Raw genomic sequence first — 25,006 nt, 5'->3', positions numbered from 1 at the left:
TTAGAGTTGTATAATGATATCCTGTCTCAAAAACAAAAACAAAAAAACAAACAACAAGAAGAGTGACTCTAGTGTAAACCAGAGCAGCTTTGACCAAGATGGGAAAGTACCAGGAATGAAGGGCAGAAATAATCATGAAATCCATTTTGGAGCAGACTGCATTCCAATATTGAATGAACTATGATCTATCTCAGCATGTTGATGGTACATAAGTATGAGACTACATGAACTATTCAAAGACAAACATACAAACCAGAAACCTCAAATCTGAGAAATGCATATTGTAAACCACTAATGTATTAATGGCATGAGAGACACTCATCATTGCATGTACTTCCTGACTTCCATTGACACTCTCCAGCTATGTTATCAATTACACTACTTTCATTGCAGAACAGTCTTAGTGCCTGCTATTTGTCAGTTTGTATCTTATTAGATGCAATTGTAATCAAGTCATTTCAACACTCACACACACACAAACACACATACACACACACAAACACACCACACATCTGCACACCCACATACCCACACATAAGTTTTTTGAAGATGTTCCCCATCTCCCACCCAATATTGCTGAAGTCCAAACAAAATAACACAGAAATAATACTTTTCTTCCACTTATATTTCAAAAATCCCATGTAGAGACCTCTTTCTTGCTTATCAAGAACTTTCTTAAATGAAAGGGAGGAAATGGGAAGGCACAGGAAGGAGTGAAGGAAACCATTCCTTACCTCCTCTTCTTCAAGTAGAATGAGCCGAACCACAACAATGTGGACTAGATTGCCAATGCTTGGGCTATGAAACAACCCAGTAACCTGGATTGAGAAACAGAAAGCATTAACTTCACATGCAGACAGTGCATACATGTCAGAGGCATGAACGGCTCCAGCACACCATGTACACAAGTACCATGCCATAGAATATGGATTCTTGGTGCAATTCTGCGAAGACTAAATCTCAGTTTACACTGTGATATTTAAAGATGCCTCCTCCAGGTGATGGGTTGGATGTATGTTTGAGAAGTTCATGTATTTTATCCACATCATAGTAATATTACTATTAAAAATAAAAAATGTATATGGATTAAAATACTATAGTTTTTCAAGTAATAAAGTAAGAGTTTCTGCAATCAAAATGAGGGTGGCATGACTGTAAACATAAAATGTAATTTTCATTTATAGGACATTATAGAAAATTCAAAAATTGTGACTCGTAGAAAACTGCTTATATTCACATATCATCAAATAAGGGTATTAGTCATCTATAATTCTTCCATTCAAGATATCCTATTTTAAATTGTGTTTATATCTCTCTTTTTAGTGACAATCACTCACATACATGCAGAGTAGACAGTGAGATAGTGTGTATAAATACATACATGACATAAATAGAAACACATCAAGTACTTTTTCAACTTTTCTGTGATTATTTTCATAACAATTTTTAAATTCTCCTCACCTGTGACATTAGTATTCCTCGAAACTGATGAGTTTTTTCCTTCTTTTATTTTTCTTTTCTGTTTTAACATTTAAAATCTAATCGCAACATTTCCTCCCCTACCCTCATGCCCCTTCCATATCTGACCTCCTAACTCCAAAGTCCTAGTCTCCTCCTCTTTAACCATTTTTGTTTCTGTAACCATTGCTATTTGTATATACAAGCAAGTCACCATATATAGCCTGATGAGTCCATTTAGTGCTACCTGCACATACATGTTTGTAGGGCTGGTAGCTAGATATTGGGTAGCCAATGTAGGCTCTTATTCCTGGGAAGATGGATTCTCCCTCCATTAGTAACTATTATTTGACTATAGATATTCATGGCTAGCACTTAAACCTCCCTAACCACATGTGCCTAGCGAGGCCAAGGATTGTAGATGAGATCCTTTCACTGTTCCATCCCCAAACCAGTGTTATTCAGAACTATACTCTTTATCCTAACTCCTTCTCTTTCCTCACAGAGCAAGGCAGCTCTCAATCCTCATCAAAGAAGTTCTTTTTGCAGAGAACCACTGGGATGGTTGCCCAACCACAGATGATAAATCTACAACATACTTCCTGTACCCAAGGGTCAGGGAACATCTTGGAAAAGATTACAAACCAGAGCACCAGGAAGTCTGCTGTGAGATTGTGTCTTCTAACCATGATGGGGAAGTTACATCCAACAACATGGCTCTCTAAACAAAGTCTATCTTTTCTTTGACCTTTCCCTAGCCCTGGGTCATTTTTTCTTTATCAATCAATCAATCAATCAATCAATCAATCAATCAGGGAATTGCTTTTTGTCATCTCAACAGAATAAGTGACCTGTTTGGAAAGTAGAGCGCAGCAACAGTGAGAACAGGAAGGTGAACCATGGGATCACAGCATACGTTCATTCCCTCTCGACCTCTGGCTAGCCCGAGGAAATCCCGCTCAGCTTTGCTGCCCAAGTTTTCCCATAGACTAAGAATAGCAGAAACTGATGAAGCAAATACCATTCTAATGGAATTAAGTCACGTGGCAACTAACTAACAAATAAATGCAAATGATGAATTTATAAACTTTCCAAGAGTGTGTGTTTTAAGATAACAGAGTAATTATCTCAAATTTCCATTATTATGTACTTGGGAAAGTAATAGACTTTGTGCATGTTCATGCATGCCTGTGGTGTGTGTGTGTGTGTGTGCGTGTACGTGTGTTAAAGAATGACAAAACATTTCTTCCTAAATGTTGCTTGCTTTTGTCATTTTGAGACCGAATATCACTCCTCAGTGTAAGCTACCCTCAGACTTGGAATCTTTCCACACTGGTCTGCCAGATTTGGGGATCACAGGTTGGTACCATGTTGCCTGGCAAGAATACTTTTTGATGAGGAGGAAGAACATTTTAAGGGCATCTCTTCGGTCACTGCTGTCCCCTCACTCAGTCTATCATACCATATTCATGATAGTGAGGATGTACGACTCCACGTTCTCGCTTCCGTGGTACTCTACCATCTTCGTGTCGGCCACCACGAGGGTCTCCACCCATCTCTCCTTGCTTATGGAACGTCGGGAGAGGCTTCTGCTCCGCAAGTTTTTCCTCTCCCACTTCTCCCGCTGTAGCTCTTGCTTCACAGAGTTATCAAGACTGTCTGAACATTAAACAGAAGACAGAGTGAGAAAGCTAATTGTATAAACCTAATTATTTGGCATATAAAACCCTTAACTTGTATTTGTAAAAATCCAAGGCTATGTGTTTAATTTATACTTAATAACAAGTGAAATGGTCTCATGTATCTGGGTGGGACAGAAGATAAGATCAATTTAAATGACCTTGAGCAAAATTACTCAAACTGGAATCTTACAAGGATGTTCAAGAAATATTTCTTTTAAAATGCTAGTTGTGTATGTAGCAGGGGATGGCCTAGTCAGCCCTGGTCTTGTGAAATTCATATGCCACAGTACAGGGGAATGCCAGGGCCAGGAAGCAGGAGGGGTGAGTTGGGGAGCAGGGCAGGGGGTGGGGGGGTTACAAGGGGCTTTGGGGATAGCATTTGAAATGTAAATGAAGAAAATATCTAATAAAAAAAGAATAAAACAATGTTGTGAGTCATTCAGTGAATATGTCTTTCACTGTGAAAGCATATAACAGTTGATCACAGTGGGCACATCTGTCATCCTGATTACCAGAAGTTAAGGTAGGAGAATGGCATTTTCAAGGCTATCTCAGGCTACCAAAGAGAGTTCCTGTTTCTAAATGAACTGTTAAAAGGTTGGGGGTACAATTCAGTGGTCAAATGCTTTCTTAGCGTGTATGATGCTCTGGGTTGTGTGTGTGCATTCTCTCTGTCTCTCTGTCTCTCTGTCTCCTGTCTCTGCCTCTCTGCTTGTTCTCTCTCTCTCTCTCTCTCTCTCTCTCTCTCTCTCTCTCTCTCATTGGAGTTTTCTCTTTCTTGTCATCTTCCTCTAAATTATTCAGTGTTTACCACAGGCAAGGCAGTAAGTATACTAGGACTTAAATGTCACATTTTAGCCTCATGAATATTTGACATATGTATTCCTCTTTCCATTTTACAAATGTGAAGGCCTGATGCACACAACAGCTGGTTAATGCATTTCCAAAAATTATAGTGCTGATTCAGTCAGTAAATGACCCAGGATTTTTGTCTCACATTAATGCACTTTCATGTTAAATACAATATTCCTGTGGATATGACTTCACATAAAACAGGAGAAGAGGTCAACCAGAAAAGTGCAGAAGGCTCGGGGCTCTGAATCGAGAAACTGAAAAGGATTCAAAGAACCACAGTGATGTTATCAAGGTGACTCAGGCTTTCACGTGTGAGACATTTGGTATGTGAGGATCATGGTCTACAAAGCTTAATCTAAATGAAGCTGTAGCATTAATAAGGGAAATTAGAAAAGGCTGTATAAATCAGCCTTGAATGGCAGGATGATACAAGCATCGCTTGTTAACTTGAGAGGGGTCTACAGAAAGCCAAAATGGAATAAAACCACTGCTTCACCCTCTGGGCAGTGAGCATTCAACCCAAGTGATAGGCAAGTCTAAAATGCTACAGTGGACTGTGGACTTAGGCAATTGAGGAAAGATGGCTTGATAGGACACGTGTGCAAAAGTGGTTGGGCTGAGCAAGAGGTAATGATCCAGTTGTCTTAGTTTGAGTTTCAACTGTTATGATGATTCACCATGACCACAGCAACATGGGAAAGGAAGGATCTATTTGGCTTACATATCTACGTTGCAGTCCATCACTGAGGAAGCCAGGACAGAAGCTCAAACAGGGCAGGAATCTGGTGGCAAGAGCTGATGCAGAGGCCATGGAGGGTGCTGCTTACTGGATTGGTCAACTTGGCTTACTCTGTCTGCTTCCTTATAGAACCCAGAATCACCATCCCAGGGACAGCATCAGTCACAGTGGGCTGGACCATACCCCATCAATCACTAATATTCCTAATACGCCATACATACTTAATTACAGTTTAATCTTATGGAGGGATTTTCTTAATTGAGGTTCCCTCCTCTCAGATGACTTTTGTTTGTGCCAAGTTGACACAAAGCTATCCAACACACCAGTCTTTGAAGATTCCTCTTAGGAAGACATTCTTACCCATCTCTTGTCTGTCCCTTATGGACACCCCATAGCTCCGGGATGTACATAACATGGCACCCGAACAGAACACGAGAGTCAAGAGGCAAACTTCATATTCTCACCCTAATCTCTGGTGATCCATAAAGGATTGACCAGCGCATTTCCAGTGTGTGAGGCATGCTCACAGGCTCACGGTATCTTGCTCAGCTGGGAGAGTCTCTCCTGCCATGGGCTAAGACCTGCTTCTCTGCAATTTCCACTCATTAGTGTTTGGAAGTGTCTAACATAAGCTGCCACTTGAGGCTGTGCCTCATACTTTTGAGATAGCTAAACCCAGCTTCTTGGTTTTATCCCCAGTGCTCATTATGTTGGCATTAACTCCTTGGCTTCACTGTGTATGTTAAGGTGGCACACATTTAAACAATAGACGCGAAGCACCACCAGGTCTAAGTAAGCCACAATTCTGAGATTTGGGGTTTTTCTTAAAACTAATGAAGCTATACTTTTATAAAAAAACAATCCAAGGTTACTTAAACATCGAGGGAGAGGTTTAGACGCAGGAAAATGGTTAAATTCTTATCTATTCAAAGATAAGTTCCAAGGTGACCAGTGATTCTTAACTTTTCATACCCATCCTTATCCCCTGCTGGTCTCTCCTCTCTTCTTGGAAGCTTATGGAAGTGTTTCAACATGCTGTTTTCAAATCTGGATAAGCCAGGCACTCAGCCACACAGCCTCTCCTACCTCCTTTCTTTCTTTTTTTTTCTTTTTGGAAGGGGCTGTAGCAGGGTTGGTTATACAAAGGAATCCTACCCACAAGGGTTGGATGGAACCACTTTTTCTTGGTTCCCCTCTCCATCCTGAGGCAGCACACCCCTAAAGTGCAAGTGTGAACAGGGCTTTTCCACTGAGCCCAAGCTTTGGAGTCGCTGACAGAGGAGACTCTTTTTGTCACTATTTTTACTAGAATTAATTAATTATACACAATATGAAGTCAATTTGGAACTTTTCATACATGTATATAATTAATTTGATTGCACTTACCCTCAAAATTCCTTGTCTTCCTCACTCCTACTGGTCCACTTCTGCTTCCTAACCAGCCTTTCATCTCATCTTCTTTTCTCCCCTGCCTCCTTTCTCCTCCTCTCCCTTCCCCTTCTTTTCTTTTCTTTTCTTTTCTTTTCTTTTCTTTTCTTTTCTTTTCTTTTCTTTTCTTTTCTTTTCTTTTCTCTTCTCTCCTCTCCTCTCCTCTCCTCTCCTCTCCTCTCCTCTCCTCTCCTCTCCTCCCCTCCCCTCCCCTCCCCTCCCCTCCCCTTTTCTTTTCTTTTCTTTTCTTTTCTTTTCTTTCTCTTTTTATTATTTTATTTATTTACATTCCAGTTGTTTCCCTCCCCTCTAAGTTCCCCGTCCCACAGTTACTAATCCCATTTTCCAATGCCCATCAGGACTCCCCCTTCCCTAGGGCCTCAAGTCTTTCCAAGATTAAGTGAATCTTTAAAAAAAAAATCAGTGCTTATCTCCATTATGCTCATTCATCTAGGGACTAAGGCTTGATACATGGTCCTCTGGGGTTCATGCCACATCCAAACTCTGGTGGCCCACTTCTTGTTTCTTCACTTTCCTCAGTGAATCTGCTTAGTAAGAATTTTTATTCCTAGTAGTATCCTCCACCAGGAGGAGAGAAAACCCTTAGATGAAAGCTTGAAGTCCTTGAAGAGATAGGTAGTAGGTGTCTCCCTCCAGTTCAGAAAAGAGACATTTTTTCCATTTCCATATAGCTCCCTCACAGAGAGCAGGTGTCTATAAAAGACATCAGCAGTGATTTAATACCCACCCTTCTCAGGCTGCTATGTCTGAAAAGCTGCATTTCCCCCAGGGACATGCCACACAGCACAAGTTTTGCTAGCACTAAAACCAAGTCTCAGTGGCAAGAGAACTTTGCAAACTATGTGCTCGGTTCCTGACTTGAGACTTGCAACAAGGTTGTCTTTCACATATGGACAGCTCCAGACTTCACAGGAAAGGCAGTTGTTCAGGATTAAATTATTTTTGCAATCATGTTCAGCAGTAAAAACTCACTGATGAGGACAAAATGACCATGGGAAGCCCTGCATGCTGTCATGGATGAGATGCGAGTCTCCGAGTTACTCAACAGTTCCCAGTCACTGAGCTGAAGGCAGAGTGTCCACAGGGTTCTGTCAGTGGTTGAGCATGTGGGATTCATTACCCACTTGCTTGACTATCTAGCTTTTTGTCTTTATTCTGCCCCCAGCTGCCTCCTTCACATCTGGTCTACATTGTGAGGACTGTGTCAGCATATTTCTATAAGAGGGTAAGAAAAAGGAAAACACGTGTGGGATGAGATATCAAATCAATTGAGTTGCTTTTCCTATCCAGAGCTGGCGATGAGCAAGATGGGCAATTTATAAAACAATAATGTATCCGATTGTTCTATATTCTCATCTCCTTCTGATTATTGACTATTTGAAGGGATCTGAAAATGTCTCTTTTGTTTGTATTCTATTTAAAGTTGCTATGTTACGAAGTTTCCCACTGTCCATCATTTCCTTCTGCTTCTGAGATGTATTCTCAACAAAGTATGGACAGCATCCAAACTTCTGAGCTCTGGAGGACTTCATTTTATTTTTCCTAATGCTTATATAGTCTCTCCACCCCTAAGCCTGGGGGATATTTGTTTGGGACATCTACGAGCTGTCAATGTTTAGGCTTATGACGCCTCATCTGTTTATCTTCAGGCAGCTGTAGTTACTTCAATGGTGACCTGTTCCGAAGGACAGATACTTAATTACCTAAGCCACAGTGAGTGAGGCAAACTTTCTATGCATTCAAAATGAGCATCCTATCTAAGGCACCTGGAAGTGTGCCCAAAGCCAGCTTGAAGAGATCAATACCCCTGGCTGCATAGTTGATGGAGGTGGATAGCAACAGTGCCAACTCTGCTACAAAAAGCCATTGTCCACTTCCTTCTAAGAAGTTGGTGTGCAAGTGTGTGCAATAGGACACTGCTGGAAAGTACACATGGGTGGAAGAAACATATGATTTTTCAACTCAGACAACAGTAGATCTGGTAACAGCCTCACAGGTGGTATTAGCACTATGCTCTCTCTGTGGAGAGCTCCTTGATACAATCCACCATTCCCATTATCATAGCAGGTTTGGGGATCTTTTTTCATAGTTTATGTTTGAAGGAAAGGCTAAAATAAAAACTTAAAGCAGTAAGTAAGTTTCATGTCCTAGGGAACAGAGGAAGCAATGAGAAAACTTGTGAAGGTAGAGGGTCTTTTAGGTGTTGGAATTCACCAATGTTCCAGGTTACACCTATAGGGATTAGGATCAATAAACAATATGTATAGAAAGATGCCAGTCAGCTCCAACCATCTCTAAATGCCCTTCCTTGATTCTTTTACCCTAAGAATATAGAGCGCTCTTGTACACAAAAGCTGGGGCCAGGACACCTTCTCGGAGTAGCGCTTGCTTTGTCTTTACAAGGCCAAGATGTTGTCTCTGGAAATTCACCATTAAAGGGGCATTTGCTACTCATCGAGTTTCTCCTGGACGAATAAACTTCAAGGTCTGTTCATGATAGTGTTGAGCAAGAGGGCTGAGATTCGGTTGGTTCTCACTGTAGTTCCTTCCCTGGGTAACTGTGAACCAATTCTTTTAACTCTGTGCATCGCAATTTGAGGGTATATTAACTCCATTCCTATCTACAGGCCACCAACAAAATGAACCTTGCCATGGGTCAGCTAAAGTGTCAGCCTTGATGCCCATTTTCCATGTTACTAGTACTATCTCTTATCCAGAGATCCCAGAGGCCAGGTGCCTCCATCTCCACTTTAGAGCATTTGACTCTCTCTCTCTCTCTTTCTCTCTCTCTCTCTCTCTTTCCTCCCTTTCTTCCTCCCGACCCCCATCACTAGTGTACTAACTGCATTATACCAAGCTGGTTTTCATTCTTTTTGCATTTACTTACATATTTTATGTATATACATGTATGGCATGGCATGAGGTCAGAGGACACACCGTAAAAGTTGGTTCTCTCTTTCTACCTTGTGGACTGGGAATCAAACTCAGGTTGATGGTCTTGTCACAAAGCACCTTGACCTGCTGAGTCACCTCATCATCCCTAAGTACTATCTTTTTAAAAAGATCTTTAACTAGAAATTTTAAGTTTCCCACAGAGTGTTCCATACTTCAAAATATCGAGTTGGTAATATTTTGTGTCATTTTTTTTTACAATATAATTCAACTTCACTATATTTATAAAATTGTGAGTTTACTTAAAAAAAACATTTATGTGGCATAAGGAATGATCTAGACTATAACATAGTTTGCTGCCATGTTTTCTAAGTAGTCTAGAGGTACTGAACACAGTTTGTTAAGAATACCACAAGCCTGACAAGGAATATCAGGGCAAGGGAAACACAGGAAATATAAATTATAATACTCAGGGACTTTATATTCTCAGCACTCTTGGACCATTTTTCTTGGAGGATATAAAAACCTCTCTATCCCCCAGGAAAAAGAGAAATTCTGTAGTTTGTTCCCCTGCAGTAAAGGTCAAAATGATGTTACAATCAAATAATGTATGTCCCTTCCTGTAAACCAAAGGCTGGCTTTTATCTACTACTAGGTGTGGTAAATATAATTGGCTTTTTCACTGCTAATTCCTTTACCACAAAGCTCTGTGCTTTATTTAAAGTTCTCAGCTTGGATCAGCCTATTGATTGAACTGAGCAGCCTCCTGAGAGGAAAGACTTTACAAGACCTGGACTGTGTCTCAGTGATTTGTGTAAATCAAGACCAGGAAGTTTTAAGTTAACAACAGGTATCTGATGAGTGAGTACATGAGATTCTTTACTCGTTCTTCATAGGAGACAGGGGCCACATTTGAGTGATGCAAGACTCATCAGTTAAACAGCTGTCTTAAGACAATGACCACAACAAGCAGGACAGGACATTGGACCTAGCATCGTTCTGATGGTTGGTTTTAAAAAGCCCTGAATCTCCCTCACAAAGGCCATCTCGACTTAGACTGGAAGCTGATAAAGCACCAACCATGTCATATAGCAATTTCCTCTAAGATAAAACACTCCATTTTGAAGGGAAGATGCTTAAGACTTGGGGTATTTTAAAGGGAGATGAAGCATCCCATCCTGTAGGGAAGCACAGGAAATTCACTTCAGGAAATAAGCAAATCAAAAGATTCAGGTTGTTCCCGGATCTCACCAGGTATGCTGGGTCTTTCTGTACCCAAAGCTATGTAAGCAGTAAGGACCTCAGGAAGATACTCTTGTGAGCTACCAAGAAGAAGCTGATCAGCCAAGCTACCAGAAAGAGGCTCAGAACAACTCAGTTGCCTGAAAGAGAGTCTCTAACCGGCCTAGCTGCCTGAAACTTGTGCAGTGAACTCCAGGTTCCCAGGTGTCATGAGTTCTCATCCATGCTGGGGTGAGCTTTCAGGGATACAGCTGCCATAGAATCACTTTTCTCCTGTAAGTAGCCTTAACAAACTCATTGGCTCACCAAGCAGTACGTTGGTGGCATCTTTGTTCCATGTCCATTCTCTATTGAAAGGAAGAAAGGATTGTTCAGGACACCACAGAAATAATGTCACAGCACATGACAGTACTAAATATGCCCAGAGACATCCTTCTTGTCTCTCTACCTCCCTCTGGGGAGGAGTTACTGCCAGAATGAGAGAGTGTATTTCCCTGTCAGTGGGCAGAAAAAAATGCATTGGTCTGAACAGTCTTTAGATAAATGTCTTGGTATGGGAGAAGATCACTCAGAGAGAACTAGCCATATTATATTGACCAGAACAACCATCTAAGATATGCCAAGTCCACAGGCTAATAGTCAGGGGTTGCCTATGATGGACATCTGAATTTTACTGAGCCGACCCCATCTTCAACTGTCCTGAAAGTTCCTTCACTCACTCAGGAACATATATCTAACATCTAGGTTTAATGAGCTAAATGTTTTCTTAGTGAATCATCCACTTCTCATTGCTAAAACTAGGCTTTCCTTGACACATCCCCCCATCTCTGAGCCCCAGGACTAAAGAAGGCTGACAATGGAAATCCTCACCTGTCAAAGACAGGCAAATCTGTGTCCAAAAGGAAATGCTGTTCCAGAAGAGACTTTCCTGGAGAAGGGTACTTTTGGAGGTGATTAGCATTAGATGAGCAAATTAGTATCAAAACAACACAAAGATTCTCTAAACTTAGGAATAAAAGCTTGTCAATGAAAGCAAAAACAAAGAACCAACCCGTGGAAAATAATCAAAAGATATGAAGAGAACATGTAACACAGCAAAAACAAAATCATGCAAAAAGACAATTTGACATCCAGCTATCAGGAATGTGTGTGTGTGTTGCATTAATATCAATGGAAAGGAGACTATCTCCTTGAGAGTGTATAAAGGAACATGGGAGAAGGAGAAGTGGGAAAGTAGGAAAGGAGGCAGAAATTATATAATTCTGTAGTCCATTGGCCTAATGTTGCTTGTAGTCTATCTAATGCTAATACAGATTCCTCAAGACATGGTTGACCCAGAGATGAGAGAGTCCACAGATAGACAGACCTAAATGATGCTAAGTGACCTTGCCCCAAGTTATTTCTGACTGGTGAATAAAGATGCCAACAGCTAATAGCTGAGCAGAAGAGACATAGGCTGGGTTTAGAATTCCTGGGCTAGAGGTTGGAAGAGAACCATGAGGGAGAGAAGAAAGTGAATGGAGGAGAAGCTGACATGGGTTAGATGAGTCCAAGAGATCATGGCCCTGAGGGATGGCCAATGGAGTTAAAAGCAGCCCAGATGAAACATAGTAAGTGATAACTTGGGGTTATCCATAGGAAAGTAGATTCTAAAAGCATAGAGGTAGATATGTGCCTATCTCTGGTGCTGTTTAAAAGGCTTATTGTAAATAATAAAACTTGTGTGTCTTTATTCAGGAACTTAATGAGCAAGTCTGGGTAGAAACCCTGGATTGGGATTAAAAAGTTCCACAACATAGTACTATCTCAACTAAGACATATTTAAGAAAACACACACACACACATACACCCACACACATACACACACACACAATGGAGACATTGCTACACATCTACTAGAAAGGCAAGAGACAAAAAGAAAATACACAGCATACTGAGGATGTGGAAACTGGAGTCTCTAACACTCTCACACACTGCGAGTACAAAATGGCACAATTATTCTGGAAAACAGTTTGGTAATATCTTATAAAACTACACATTCAATTGCCATACATTCACTAGATTCTTGACCATTTATTCTAGAGAATGGAGATGCATGGTAACATAAAAGGAATATAGCAAATGACTATAGCAGCCTCGAGCATGATAGCCAAACCCAACCCTGGGCTAAAACACTGTAGTGCACAGAAGACTCAGCAACAGAAAGCGAGACCACTGTCCAGAAAAGGATTGTGAATGAAACAAGCCAACCCTAGAAGATTCTATGCTATGGGTCTGTTTCTACAATAATTTTAATGACAATTGTTATACATTAAAATTAGGGGTTTTCAAAAGTGAGCACAGAGAAACAGGGGGCTATGGTGAGAAGATTGGTATAGCTTGCAGTAGGAGCCTTGTCAGGGAAAAGCACAATGTCTGGACTATTGTATGCACAAAACTACACACTGGACAAACCTGCAGAGAATTAGTTATACACATGATCCTAGTGGATTCTGTCGGGCTCAATGTCCTGACGGTGAGCCTGTATTGTTTTATAAGATGTTGCCACTGGAATAAACTGAGGAGAGGGCGCATGAAATTTCTTTATTATAGTTACTACCGTTTTTGAGTCTAAATTTAGTTTAATAAAATTTTCATTAAAAAGGTCTAAGCTCTATATTGATAGCAGAAACTACACATATTTCAACCATCCTGAAATATTCTAACTATCCCAATACCTACCCCAGAGCCAATGTCTCAGCTGTACAGCTGATATCAGAGAGTCTTGACCTTGGGTCTGTATTTCATGCTTGAAGAAGTAGGCTGGGCACCAAGAATAGCAACCTCAGGACTGAAGACATGGTGGAGAAATTATCATGACAAAGCCACCTTGCAAAATAGAATCCCAGTGTGTGTGTGTGTGTGTGTGTGTGTGTGTGTGTAATGTATTGATAATTTAAAACAAGATAAGTTTAATCAAATACAACTGGGCTACAAATATCCTGGCTGAACTTTCATGCATGAGACAAAATTTTCCAGGCTCTATTTCCCAACATCTGGCTCTGAGAGCCTATGTTCCCTTCTGGGTATTCCAGTGGGAAAACGTTCCAACTCCTATCCAAAACCTCAGTCTTCCGTCCCTCTAATTTGGGCTTAAAAGTTAATGTAATCTGATGAGTCCCTCCACACCTTCACATCAGCATAGGTCACACAGAGCAGTTATCACTTCCTCAGGGCACTGACAACAAGTTATACAGACTAACCCTGGAAGCAGCTCTGGGAAGCCATTCAATTCTTAGTTTTAGAGTTACTGAGAGGCTCCTCAGGCTTTGATGTTGCATATAGCGTAAACCTAATGTGTGTGTGTGTGTGTGTGTGTGTATACACACATACATGTACATAAACCCACCTAGGCCAGGGCAAAGGCACTTTAGTATTGCCACATACCATGGGCATGAAGACCACATCTAGACCTTTCAGATGATCAGAGTTAGAGTTGAACCTACTCACCTAGGCCCTTTGCAAACTAGAAATTGACTTGTGGAAACTCAGCTGAAAGGCACAAAGCACACGTGACTGACAGCACAAGTCCCCACAGCCTAGCTTAAGCCATCTGAAATGAAGATGGAGAAATCTTCTCAGCCACAAATCCTAAAGCTTGTCATTTCCTGGTTTCCTATAAATGTCAACTTACAACCACTGACAGCAACCTTTCAGGTATTCTTTTGCTTGGATTGGCTCCAGTGGATTTTCTGAGTACTCATAGAGGCTAAAATACTGAAGACCCTCCCCACCCCACCCCCACACCTATCCCACACAAGAAGTGTGGTTAATGCAACACTGCATGGCTACAAACAGAACCTTAAAAAGCATGATGTTCCAAGTAGTTAACAACCTATTACCCTTTATGGGAGAAGCAAAACTGACCAAATGGTAAAGGTATTGATTTATGTAAATCAATGTTGGGCTTTTGGTCTAGAATCAGCCCAGCTTCTTTGGTTTGCCATAGAATTTTTGGGGACGTGTGTGTGTGTGTGTGTAAAGACTCAACCACCAAAGAAACCTGTATCTTTCTAAGTTGTCCTATTGGATAATTTCCATAGCCTTCTGTAGTTTTTAATGCTGAGGACATAGGATGGCATAAATAAAAATGGCTGTAAATTAAACAGAATACCCAGAATGCTCCCTGGCTCCTGAATAAATAGAGTCCACCAGTGGACTGCACTTTGAATGAATTAGCTCTCTCAATTAAAAAGCAATGCTATATGTCCCCTAAGAAGGAGATTCAATCAGTGTGCACAGAAGCAGGTGCCAGTTATCAGTGAGATAATGGGTGCACATGGTCTTCCACAATGTGGACTCTTGCAAAGTTCAACAGTGGCTGGCAGAGGCCAGGGGGAAGACGTAGGGAAAGCTTCGGAAAGGGTGGCCAATGGATCTAAATTACAATTTGATATGCATAGGTATTTCTGGTATCTGAATACAAAGTCGGGTTATAGTGTATAATAGCTTGTGGCAAATTCCAAACGCTAGAAAAGTAGGTGTTTTTAAAAGTTATATGACCATAGCTTTTTGGATATTTATCAGTCTAACTTGATTTAAACACTATAGATGGCATAATATCTTTAAGCACTACGTAGTACTCAGTTTATTTACATATGCTTTGTGTTTACTATGTACCAAATAAATATATAAAAAATCAGAAAACTGAAAATACAGCAGTAAAAGCATTGGAAATGTAAATGAAATAAATACCCAATTAAAAAATATAAATATGCACATGTACAACATATTCTCCAAGTAAACAAATTGGGATAAGCAAATGTTTGTATATAATGTATAAAAATGTATTATAGATAATTTTATGTGGATTAATCAGCTTTTAAAATTATATCACAACATTGAACACATTAAGAATTAAGTTATTTAAAAATCAATTTCTTTTGTATACATTAAGAAAGTTAACTGTTTTCTCATTTGTCTCAAGACAAAGAGGTTGATGTTTTCTTACTTAGGCACTGTGATGTTCCTGTTGTCACCATGTTTCTCAAATCTTAGTCATTATTAATCTAATAAAGTAACTTTTTCATTGATTTTAAAAAAAAAAAAAGCAATGCTATAAAGACACATGAGTAGCCAAAGGTATTGTTTCTATTTCAAAGGTATTGTTTTTTTTGTTTTGTTTTGTCTTGTTTTATTTGTTTGTTTGTTTGTTTGTTTAGTTTTTTGAGGCAGGGTTTCTCTGTGTAGCCCTGGATGTCCTGGAACTCACTCTGTAGACCACACTGGTCTTGAACTCAGAAATCCACCTATTTTTTTAAAGTCAAACCTGATAAACTCTACTCGGCAGGAAGAGTATCTTTCCCCCTAACTATGCAGAGGATTTTCTGCTACAAATACAAACCTTTCACTCAGCCAAGCAGAATGAAAAACAGACTCCTTTAAAAAACAGACTCAGAACACCTCACAGAAAGCTCTGAGTTCCACAGATTCCTGAAAAATCCCCCTTTATACAGATGTGAGACTCTGGTGCCTCGGCGTGAGCATGCATTCGCCAGAAGTCCTCTCTAGCAGCTGGCCGCAGGGTATGCCGTCTTCACTGCATCCCTCCAGCCTGTTCACCACATGTGGGAACATCTCGGGATTCAGATTTCAGTTCCCCTGGCAGCATCCCCAGATGTCAGTTTGTTGAATCAAATTGCAATTCGACTTTTACATTTTAAGAAACTACACTACGGTAAGATTTCCACAGTGACTGCCACCGATTTATGTCCCTACCAGCTGGGTAAAAGTGGTGTCTGATTTTCTTCCTCTTCTTTCCAGCACTTAGTAGCTGTGTTTCTTTTGATAAAAGCCATTGCTACATGTGTGACATGGCATTTTAGTGTGACTTTGACTTGCATTGCCCTGATTACTGAGGCTGTCTGCTCTTTTAATATATGTATTGGCCACTTTTGTGTCTTTAGATAAAAGCCTATTAAGGCGATTTACCCAGTTTCTTAAATTATGCTATTTGGGGATTTTCCGTCCTCTTTCTTTTGCCAGAGAGTTGCAGTTCCTTAGATACAATGGTCTGCAAGCATTCTCTCCCATTGTTTTGCTTGCCTTACTTATACTCCCATTGCGTTCACATATTATGTGAGATGAAGTCCCAATTCATTCTTTCCCCATGGCTTTCCCATATTTTGAACCACATACTTCACCCAGGACTATCTATGGCACTCTACAGTTAGTAATGCCACGGCATTAGCACTCGTGGAGCACAAAGTGAGCTGGAATCGGCAGTTCTGGATGATGTTCTGGAAGATGTGACTTAAGTTTTCTATCTGTAAGTTGACGTTAGCAAGATGTGTCTAACACAGAACCCCACATACAATAAATGCTAACTAAATGTCAACCCCGTGCTTCCCCACAGCCTACACTCTCTTTTAAACTAACCATACCTTTTGCCTACCCAACTCCCCCGCCCTATCTTTTCTTTCTCTTTCTCAGTCTCTTGCATCTGTTTATTTGTATTTCTTGACTATTTCTAGATGCTGCTTGTCCTGCTTGAAACACCCCATCCTTCCCATTACTGTATTAATTTCCGGCCTCTTATCACTTGAGCAAGCAATGCTTGGCAGATTTCTCTGCTCTAAAGTTGCTAATTAGTCAAACTATAATTCGTGAACACTTCATGAGGAGACACTGGAATTATTAAATTATTAAGAGCTCTTGTTTCTCATTATGTGCTTTACACAATAGTCTCAGTCAAAATGGGCAATCCTTACTTTCCAAACTATAGCTTTGCCGAATAATTTTTTTACCATTTTATTTGTATTTGTGAAAAGGAACCCCATGGTAAGGAACAACTGTCTCATCACCACCATTCTTTAAGTGTTGTGTTTGTAAAATATGGACACTTATTTGTACATTTATTTTATTTGCTAGATTATAACTCCATCTTGTCATTTGTTTTTGTTTCATTGATTAAGTGGCCTGAGCTTTGGTTTCTGGGGGCTCACTGAATTTGACCCTATAGACTGTCATCATGGTTCACACTCTTGCTGCCTGGTTCCTGACTCTTCGTGTTTTCTATGCCAGTCCTGGAAGTAGACACTTCTTTTGCAAAGGAGTTTCTTTTCATAGAAAATGAATGACATTAGAACTCATTATTCTACTGCCTTTGCCCCTTTAACCTATCCAACCAGTGTGTGCCATCACAATTGACAAGGAGGGCCTTAGAAACCAAGAACTGTGTGCTAGAGATGTTCATGTTACTGAATGAAAACAAGCTTCTTACTCTCTCAGCCGAAAACCAGGGAAAATACACACACACACACACACACACACACACACACACACAGAGAGAGAGACACACACACACATGCTCATTTTCTATAATGTTTATATTCTGTGTGTGTGTGTGTGTATCGAATGCCACATTATTGGTACCCATCTAGCACCATGAGAGCTGGAAGCAGCAGTTTCAGATGATGATAGGATGTGACATCAGTATTCTGCCTGTAGAGTGAGGTTAGCAAGGTGTGTCTATCATACAACTCAGCAAACAAAAAGCGCCAAATAAATGTCAACTCCTTGCTCCCCCAAAGCCTACAGTCTCCTTTGAGCTACCTTTGTCTTCTGCCTACCCAATACCCCAGCTCCTCCTCCTCTTCCTCCTCTTGTCCTCCTCCTTCTCTCTCTCTCTCTCTGTTCTTATCTACACAGTTCTTATATATATGAATCTATGCTATCACCCCTGTTTCTAATCCATCACCAAACAGATTACTCGACTCCCCCTTTCCTTTGTATTTCTGTTCTTGGCTATTGCTCTCCCCCACCCCTGCTGATATCTACAATATATTTACTTATTTTCCTAGCCACTTGGCACTTCAAGTTTTAGAATTGCTAACTGATATCTCTGCACAAAAGCTAGTCTACTGACTGGAGAACGCTATTTATATACATCTTTCTGTTGGCTTCACAACACAGTCAGAACTGCTTGGAGTTAGGTGGGTTCTTTACTGCTCTATGCTAATGTGATTTATTTATAGTGCAGTTAGATGTGTCTGCTCCCGTTTGTTTTCCATTTTCACTCAGACAATATCCTGATGTGCTTTAAAAAAAAAAAAAAAACCAACTGTGTGGCTGTTGAACTCAAACTTATCCACAAATGTAGACTTATATTCAAAGAGGAAAAGAGTATAATTGAATTGTAGGGTAGTTTAACAAGAGGTCTGTATAGAAACTTAAGGTATATGGAAATTAATCTACCATAAAAACAATTAATAAAACAAGTATTGTGTTTTTTGGGGTTGGGGGGAGAAGGTACAATGAGAGATTCACACAAATCAAATCTTAGATTCCTGTCCTTCCCACTGACACTGACAAAATCTTTTAAACTCTCTGAACATAATTCCTCATTTCTAAATTGTGGTTCTTCTCTTTCTTTTTGTGGTTATATAAGTATTTTATTACTCAACCACAAATTTTAAATTGATGTGCTGAAGATCAAGTAAAACAAACTTAGTATCTTAAAACACTTGCAAAGAAAAATACTTCTAGCATGATCCCTGAAACAGGTCATAGTTGCGTCTTCAAATTTCATAATAGGTTTTTCTAATTCATATTCAGTTGTTAATGTTTCCTTAATCTTTAATTATCATCTAACTTATGCCCCCTTCCATCTCTTTCATTTTTTCATTGATTATTTTATGTATTCACTTTACATCCACAAATCAGCCCCCCTCTCCTTCTAGTCTCCCCCCTCACAGATTCTCCCTCCATCCCCCCTCTCTGAGAAGGGGAATGCCCCTGTGTATCACCGATACCCTGGCACATCAAGTCACTGCAGGACTAGATGCATTCTCTCTCACTGAGGCCAGACAAGGTGGCCCAGTTAGGGGAATGGGATCCACAGGCAAGCAACAGATTCAGGGACAGCCCCTGCTCCAATTGTTGGGGGATCACATGAAGATCAAGCTATACTGCACATCTACTACATATGTGTAGGGCTCCTAGGTCCAGTCCATGCTCACTTTTTGGATGGCAGTTCAGTCTGTGTGAGCCCCCAAGGGTCCAGGTTAGTTGATTTTGTTGTTCTTCCCGTGGAACACCTATTTTATTCAGGTACCTCAGTCTTCCCCAGAAGTGTGTGGGAAAAACTCCTAGCAGTGGGAATATGGAACCTGAAAAGGCCACCTCCTGTAGCCAGATAGGACCCCCAGTAAAGAGATAAGGACACCAACCTACCCACAAAAGTTTTGACCAAAATTTGTTCTGTCTACAAGAGATGGAGGCAAATGGATGGAACTAGAACAGATCATCCTGCCTGAGGTGACCCAGACCTCAAAGGGCATGGATGGTATGGACTCATTTATAAGTGGGTATCAGCCACTTAGCCTCACTATAATCCTCAGACCCAAAGAAGTCAAATAATAAGGTCCAAGTGAGGATAGCTGATTCTTTCTCAGAAGAGGAAATAAAATAGGAGGTGGAAAGGAGGAGGGAACTGGGTGGGAGAGGGGTGGAGAGAGGAGGGGATGGGGGGATCAGGTGGAGAGAGAACAGGAGAGGGAACAGAAATTGGCAGTGGGGGGCATCTCTTAGATGTGCCAGGATGGGGGAAATGGGGCCCCATGGTGCCTTATGGGGGTGACTCTAGCTGAAACTAGTCTAGCAATGGGGACTATGGATCCCAAAGTGGCCACTTCCTATAGCTAGGCAGGACTCCCAATGGAATGATGAGGATAACAACCCACCCACAAAGCCTTTAACCCAAAATGTGTCCTGCCCACAAGATGTGAAGGGACAAGGGTAGAGCAGGGACAGAGGGAATGGCCAATCAATGAGTAGCCCAAATTGAGACCCACCCCATAGGCAAGAACTAATCCCTGACACTGTTGATGATAGTCTGTTATTCTTGTCGTCAAGAGCCTAGCATAACAATCTCCTGAGAGGCTTCATCTGGCAGTGGATGGAAACCAATGCAGAGACCCACAGGCAAACATTAGATGGAGCTCAGGGAGTCATATGGAAGTGCTCTTCTCTTTCTAGCAGATATCATGAAAAGTTTCATGTACACTTGAGAAATTTGGATCTGACATCAGAAGTATCCTCGATGGTTTGTGGGGTAGAATAAAATCACTGGTACCCCAAACAGCCTGTTTCTCTGGCATTGAATGGAAAGCATGCTGGGCTTGTGTTCAGCTGATACTTAATGCAGTTTCTGTGACTGAAGTAGCCAATTAAGGAGGCCCAGGTCATAAAATGGGCTCTCACACAGCACTCTGGAAAAGCGCCATGCTTCCGTTTTCTATTACCAAATAACAAAGTCTTTATGAAGCATTCACCATGGATAAGTCATGTGTTTACAATGAAAGGACCGAACACAACAAGCAATAGTGACACAATCCTTTGGAGCTTGACCCTAATTGAAAAGACGTAAGGCCAAGGAAATGGTCCAATTGGCAAAATGCTTGCTGTCCAAACAGGAGGACCTGAGCTCAGATTCTCAGTAATTGGGTAAAAGGTCAGGGTTGGCTCTGAACACCTGGAATCCCAGCACTGAGAGCATGGCAATGAGATCTTTGGGGTATGCTGACAAGGCTGTATAGCTGAATCAGTGAGATCCAGGTTTATTGAGAGACCTTATATCAAAAAATTAGGTAGGGAGTGACAGAAAAGTTACCTGACATCAGCATTTGGTCTACACACATACACATCACACACATTAAAAATAGTAATAAAAAAGAGAGAGAGAGTGAGAGAGAGAAAGAGAAAGAGAAAGAGAAAGAGAAAGAGAAAGAGAAAGAGAAAGAGAAAGAGAAAGAGAAAGAGAAAGAAAGAGAAAGAGAAAGAGAAAGAGAAAGAGAAAGAGAAAGAGAAAGAGAAAGAGAAAGAGAAAGAGGATATAAATTAGAGGCTAGCATATGCCCTATAAAACTCAGAAAGTAACTGCTTGAATAAATAATAGCAGAAGCATGTGTCTTAAGCAGGTGATCAAGAAAACTCACTATTGAAGAGTGACATTTGCATTGGTATCCAGATGAGGAGCCTGTGTACGTGTACAGACACAGAGAGTCCTCCCAATGCAGGAAGGGCTGCCAAAGGTAGACACAAGACTCCATCTGTTCTAGAAACTATTGGAAAGATTGCCCTGCACGTAGTGAATTCAGACAAGGAGCCTAAGAGCCTACCTTGACTAGACAACCAGAGTCAGGTGACACAGCTAGATCAAAAGCAACAGAGAACAGCACTTCAGAAATAGGGTGGCCATTTCTACCTCTTCTCTCTTGCCCCTAAGTTTCAATTACATGGACCTTTAATCTCAGCACTCTCCAGACAGAGGCAGGCAAATCCACAAGTTCAAGGCCAACCTGGTCTACAGAGCAAATTCCAAGATAGCCAGGACCACACAGAGAAACACTGTTTTGAACAGAATGAAACAAGAAAAGATTCAATTAAAACTGTTACCTCCTCCACTTTCAAATAATACCATGTCCAGAGATAGTACCCAGATGTTAATTTTCACACCCACATCTTAACCTGCACTAATTGGGCCCATTTGATTTGTCTGCAGAACATTGAGACTGACCCTTTTCTAACACCGCAATTTCCCCATCCAAATGAACATGAAACTTTTCAAGACAGTATGTAACTGATGCCTCCCAAGGGGAGGTATCTTCTACATTGCTGCTCAATACCATAGAACTGTTTCTAGCTGACTAGCCATTTTTGCTTCCTTTCCAAACACATGTGAACTATTTTGGATCCACAAATGGCTCAGGATGCTCCAAATTAAAGTCTTGGTGAGGTCCAGCTGGCCCAGTGGGGACTCCAGACCTCAGGGTCTGTGCAGCACAAACAGACCTCAGTACTTTCCAAACCCACTGCAGGCTCCAAAACACTACTCCCTGCTGTCACTCTCCTGAAAAATGGAACTGTGTCAACAAATACACAAGCACATCCTTCCACTGTTGAGAAATGTACAAGTGGAGCCAATAATTAAATACAACCAGTGATTTCCTCAAATGTCCTTCCGGCATCCTTTCTGAAAATGTCTGCAGGTTTAGGTTTGTTGTTCTTATTAACATGACTCCCAGAGAAACAGTTACCATTTAGTACAAAGAATACCATGATGAGAGTCAAAGCAACCAAGATCCTCATCCATGTTTGTTGCTTAGCACTACCTAGTGACTCTGGATATTTTCACAGGCTTTTATTTTGCCCTGCCTCGGTTCCTCATCTATAATAGGATGATATATCAGAGTTCATATTTCTGGAATTTTTTTCATTTTGTTTATTAAGTTAAAATGTCTTCAAACAATATATTTTCATCATATTCTTTCCCCTTCACTAATTCCTTCCTACTCAACCAACTCCCCCCCCCCTCCTTTCAGAAACAACAAAAAAAGCTGCAACAAACAAAGCACCAATAGGACAAAAAATACCCAAACACCACAAAACAAAAAGTAGACACAAAAATAACGGAGTCAGTTTTGTGTTAGCCAAATACTCCTGAGCATGGGGTCTGACCTGGAGGATAATTGATATGTGCTGTGACCCATCATTGGATAAAACTGATTTCTTGTTGCCCATTGGGTATTAGTGGAAAATAGCTTCTTGGTTAGAGGTGGGACTTTGTGTGCACTTCCCCTCTCAGTGCTGAGACTTTGGTTTGAGCCTGAGTAGTTTTATGGGTGCATCACAGTCTCTGTGTGCTCATATGTGTATCATTCTTACAGTGCTTTATAAGGATTAAATGAGTTGAAGCAGAGAACTTGAATTGGGTATACTACAAACACTCCATTAGCGTTGATCTAACAGGACTAGAGAGATGGTACTGCTTGCAATGTGCTTGTTGCATAAGCAGAAGTCCTCACATATAAAACCAGGCACGACCCACAATTCCAACAAAGCAGAGGCAGTAACAGGAGGATCTGTAGGGCTTGCCCACCAGTGTTTGCATCTGAATTGCTGAGCTCCAGGTTCCCTGAAGGACCCTGTTTCAAAAATAAGGTGGAGAATGATCAAGGAAGAGATCTAATGTCAGCCCTGGGTTTCCCATACAAATTCACACACACACACACACACACACACACACACACGAATGCATGCAACAGCACACAGACACATACATTTAAAAGCTGGAATAAGAATAAATGAATAAAATGTTAAAGAACTGATCTAACAAGAGTTGGCTGGAAAAAGAAAAGATGCAACAATCTAAAGGCAGAGCCTGGCTCTGAGTGAGGAAAGTGGGTCTCAATTTGTCTCTTGAATGCACAGTGTCCTGGCAAATGTGTTTTCAAATGCTTTTAGGAGGAATTTTCCAAGGCAGACAATATAAGATTGGGGATAAAAAGATCTACACAAGGAAGAAAGGAAAAGAGAAAGGCCTCTTTAATGGCAAATTTGCTTCCCTTGGGATGGAGGGATGATCTCAGTTATGTGATTGTGTGTGAAATAACTTTACATGTGAAAGATAAGAAAGGTGAGGGAAAGACTTGGTATGGAAAGGCATGGGAAAGGTAAGGAACCACTTGACTGGGTGGGTAAAGAATGGAGGTAGCATGAAGTCTAGAATCACTGAAGTAGGTGAGGACCTGTGTTTATTCACTTAGGCCACGGGGAAGGACGGGGACACTTGGAACTCCCAGCTCATGGGGTAGGAGTTTTAGTCTCTCTTGCACAGTGTTCTTCTGCTGGGCACTGTGACTTTAGTCTGGCATTATGACTTGCAAGGTTGTCTGTGAAATCCTGAATAGGTGTGGCTTGATCTATCTCATGACAAGGCATGGCTCAGCTTCAGTTGGAAAATAAGCTGAAGGCTTGGTAAAGACTTGTGTCTTGGCTTTAAACAACTTCTAGCCAAATAACCCAAATTCTAAACCAGAGATGTAACGAAAGGCTCGAAATCTGAAGCTATATTAGGAGCGGGGCAGGAGCAAAGCCCTGAGGGCCAGCAGAATGGTTGGAAATATGCAACCTCAGGAGGTAGGAGGTGGTGGGGCCCTCTAGAATGTACTGGAGACCTGGGAGGTGAGAGACTCTCAGGACTCAAAGGGAGGTGCCGTAGATGAAATGCCCAACAGTGGGGAGAAGGAGCTTGTAGAGTTCCAGTAGAAAGAAAGGGCATCAAGTGGATGCCATCCCAATAGTCAAAATCTCTGACCCAGCATTTTTCCTATCTAAAAGAACTGCAGGGACAAAAATGGAGAAGAGACTGGGGGAAAGGAGGTCCAGTGACCATCCCAACTTGGGATCCATATCAAGGGGGAGGCTCCAAGGCCTGTGGTACATTCTACAGGGTCCCCACCTCCCACCTTTCAAGGGTGCATAGCATTACTAATGCTCACAGACAGGAGCCTACCATGGCTGTCCTCCGAGAGGCCCAACAAGCAGCTGACTGAGACAAACGCAGATACTTACCCCAAACCAATGGACTTAAGTCAGGAGGTCCCTGTGGTTGAATTAGAGAGAGGGTGGAAGTTGAGGAGGAGTGTGACCCCATACAAAGACTAGTAGTCTCAACTAATCTGGACCCCTGAGATCCCTCAGATACTGAGCCACCATCCTGACAGCACACAGCAGCTGGTTCGAGGCCCCTGACACATATACAGTAGAGGACTGCCTGGTTAAACCTCAGAGAAAGAAGAGGCACCTAACCTTGAGAGACTTGAGGCCCCAGAAAGTGGGAAGCCTGGCAGGGTGGTGAGGGGAGGAG

At 41.2% G+C, this 25,006-nt stretch overlaps 1 protein-coding gene across 2 annotated transcripts in view; it reads right to left on the bottom strand.

The window, feature by feature from the left end:
* Nucleotides 1–25,006, bottom strand: part of Adamts12 (ADAM metallopeptidase with thrombospondin type 1 motif 12) — a 276,352-nt gene that overhangs the window by 128,142 nt on the left and 123,204 nt on the right. For both annotated transcript variants that reach the window (XM_029470142.1, XM_029470141.1), the window contains exons 4-5: nt 2,921–3,117; nt 735–818 (exon numbers count right to left, since the gene is read on the bottom strand). In XM_029470142.1, coding sequence (XP_029326002.1) covers nt 735–818; nt 2,921–3,117 — 281 coding nt within the window. The remainder of the gene's footprint in view (nt 1–734; nt 819–2,920; nt 3,118–25,006) is intronic.

Source organism: Mus caroli, chromosome 15 (assembly GCF_900094665.2).
Source record: "Mus caroli chromosome 15, CAROLI_EIJ_v1.1, whole genome shotgun sequence".
Taxonomy (NCBI): Eukaryota; Metazoa; Chordata; class Mammalia; order Rodentia; family Muridae; genus Mus; species Mus caroli.
The sequence above is the reverse complement of the archived record's forward strand: the minus strand, read 5'-3'. Positions and strand labels throughout refer to the sequence as shown.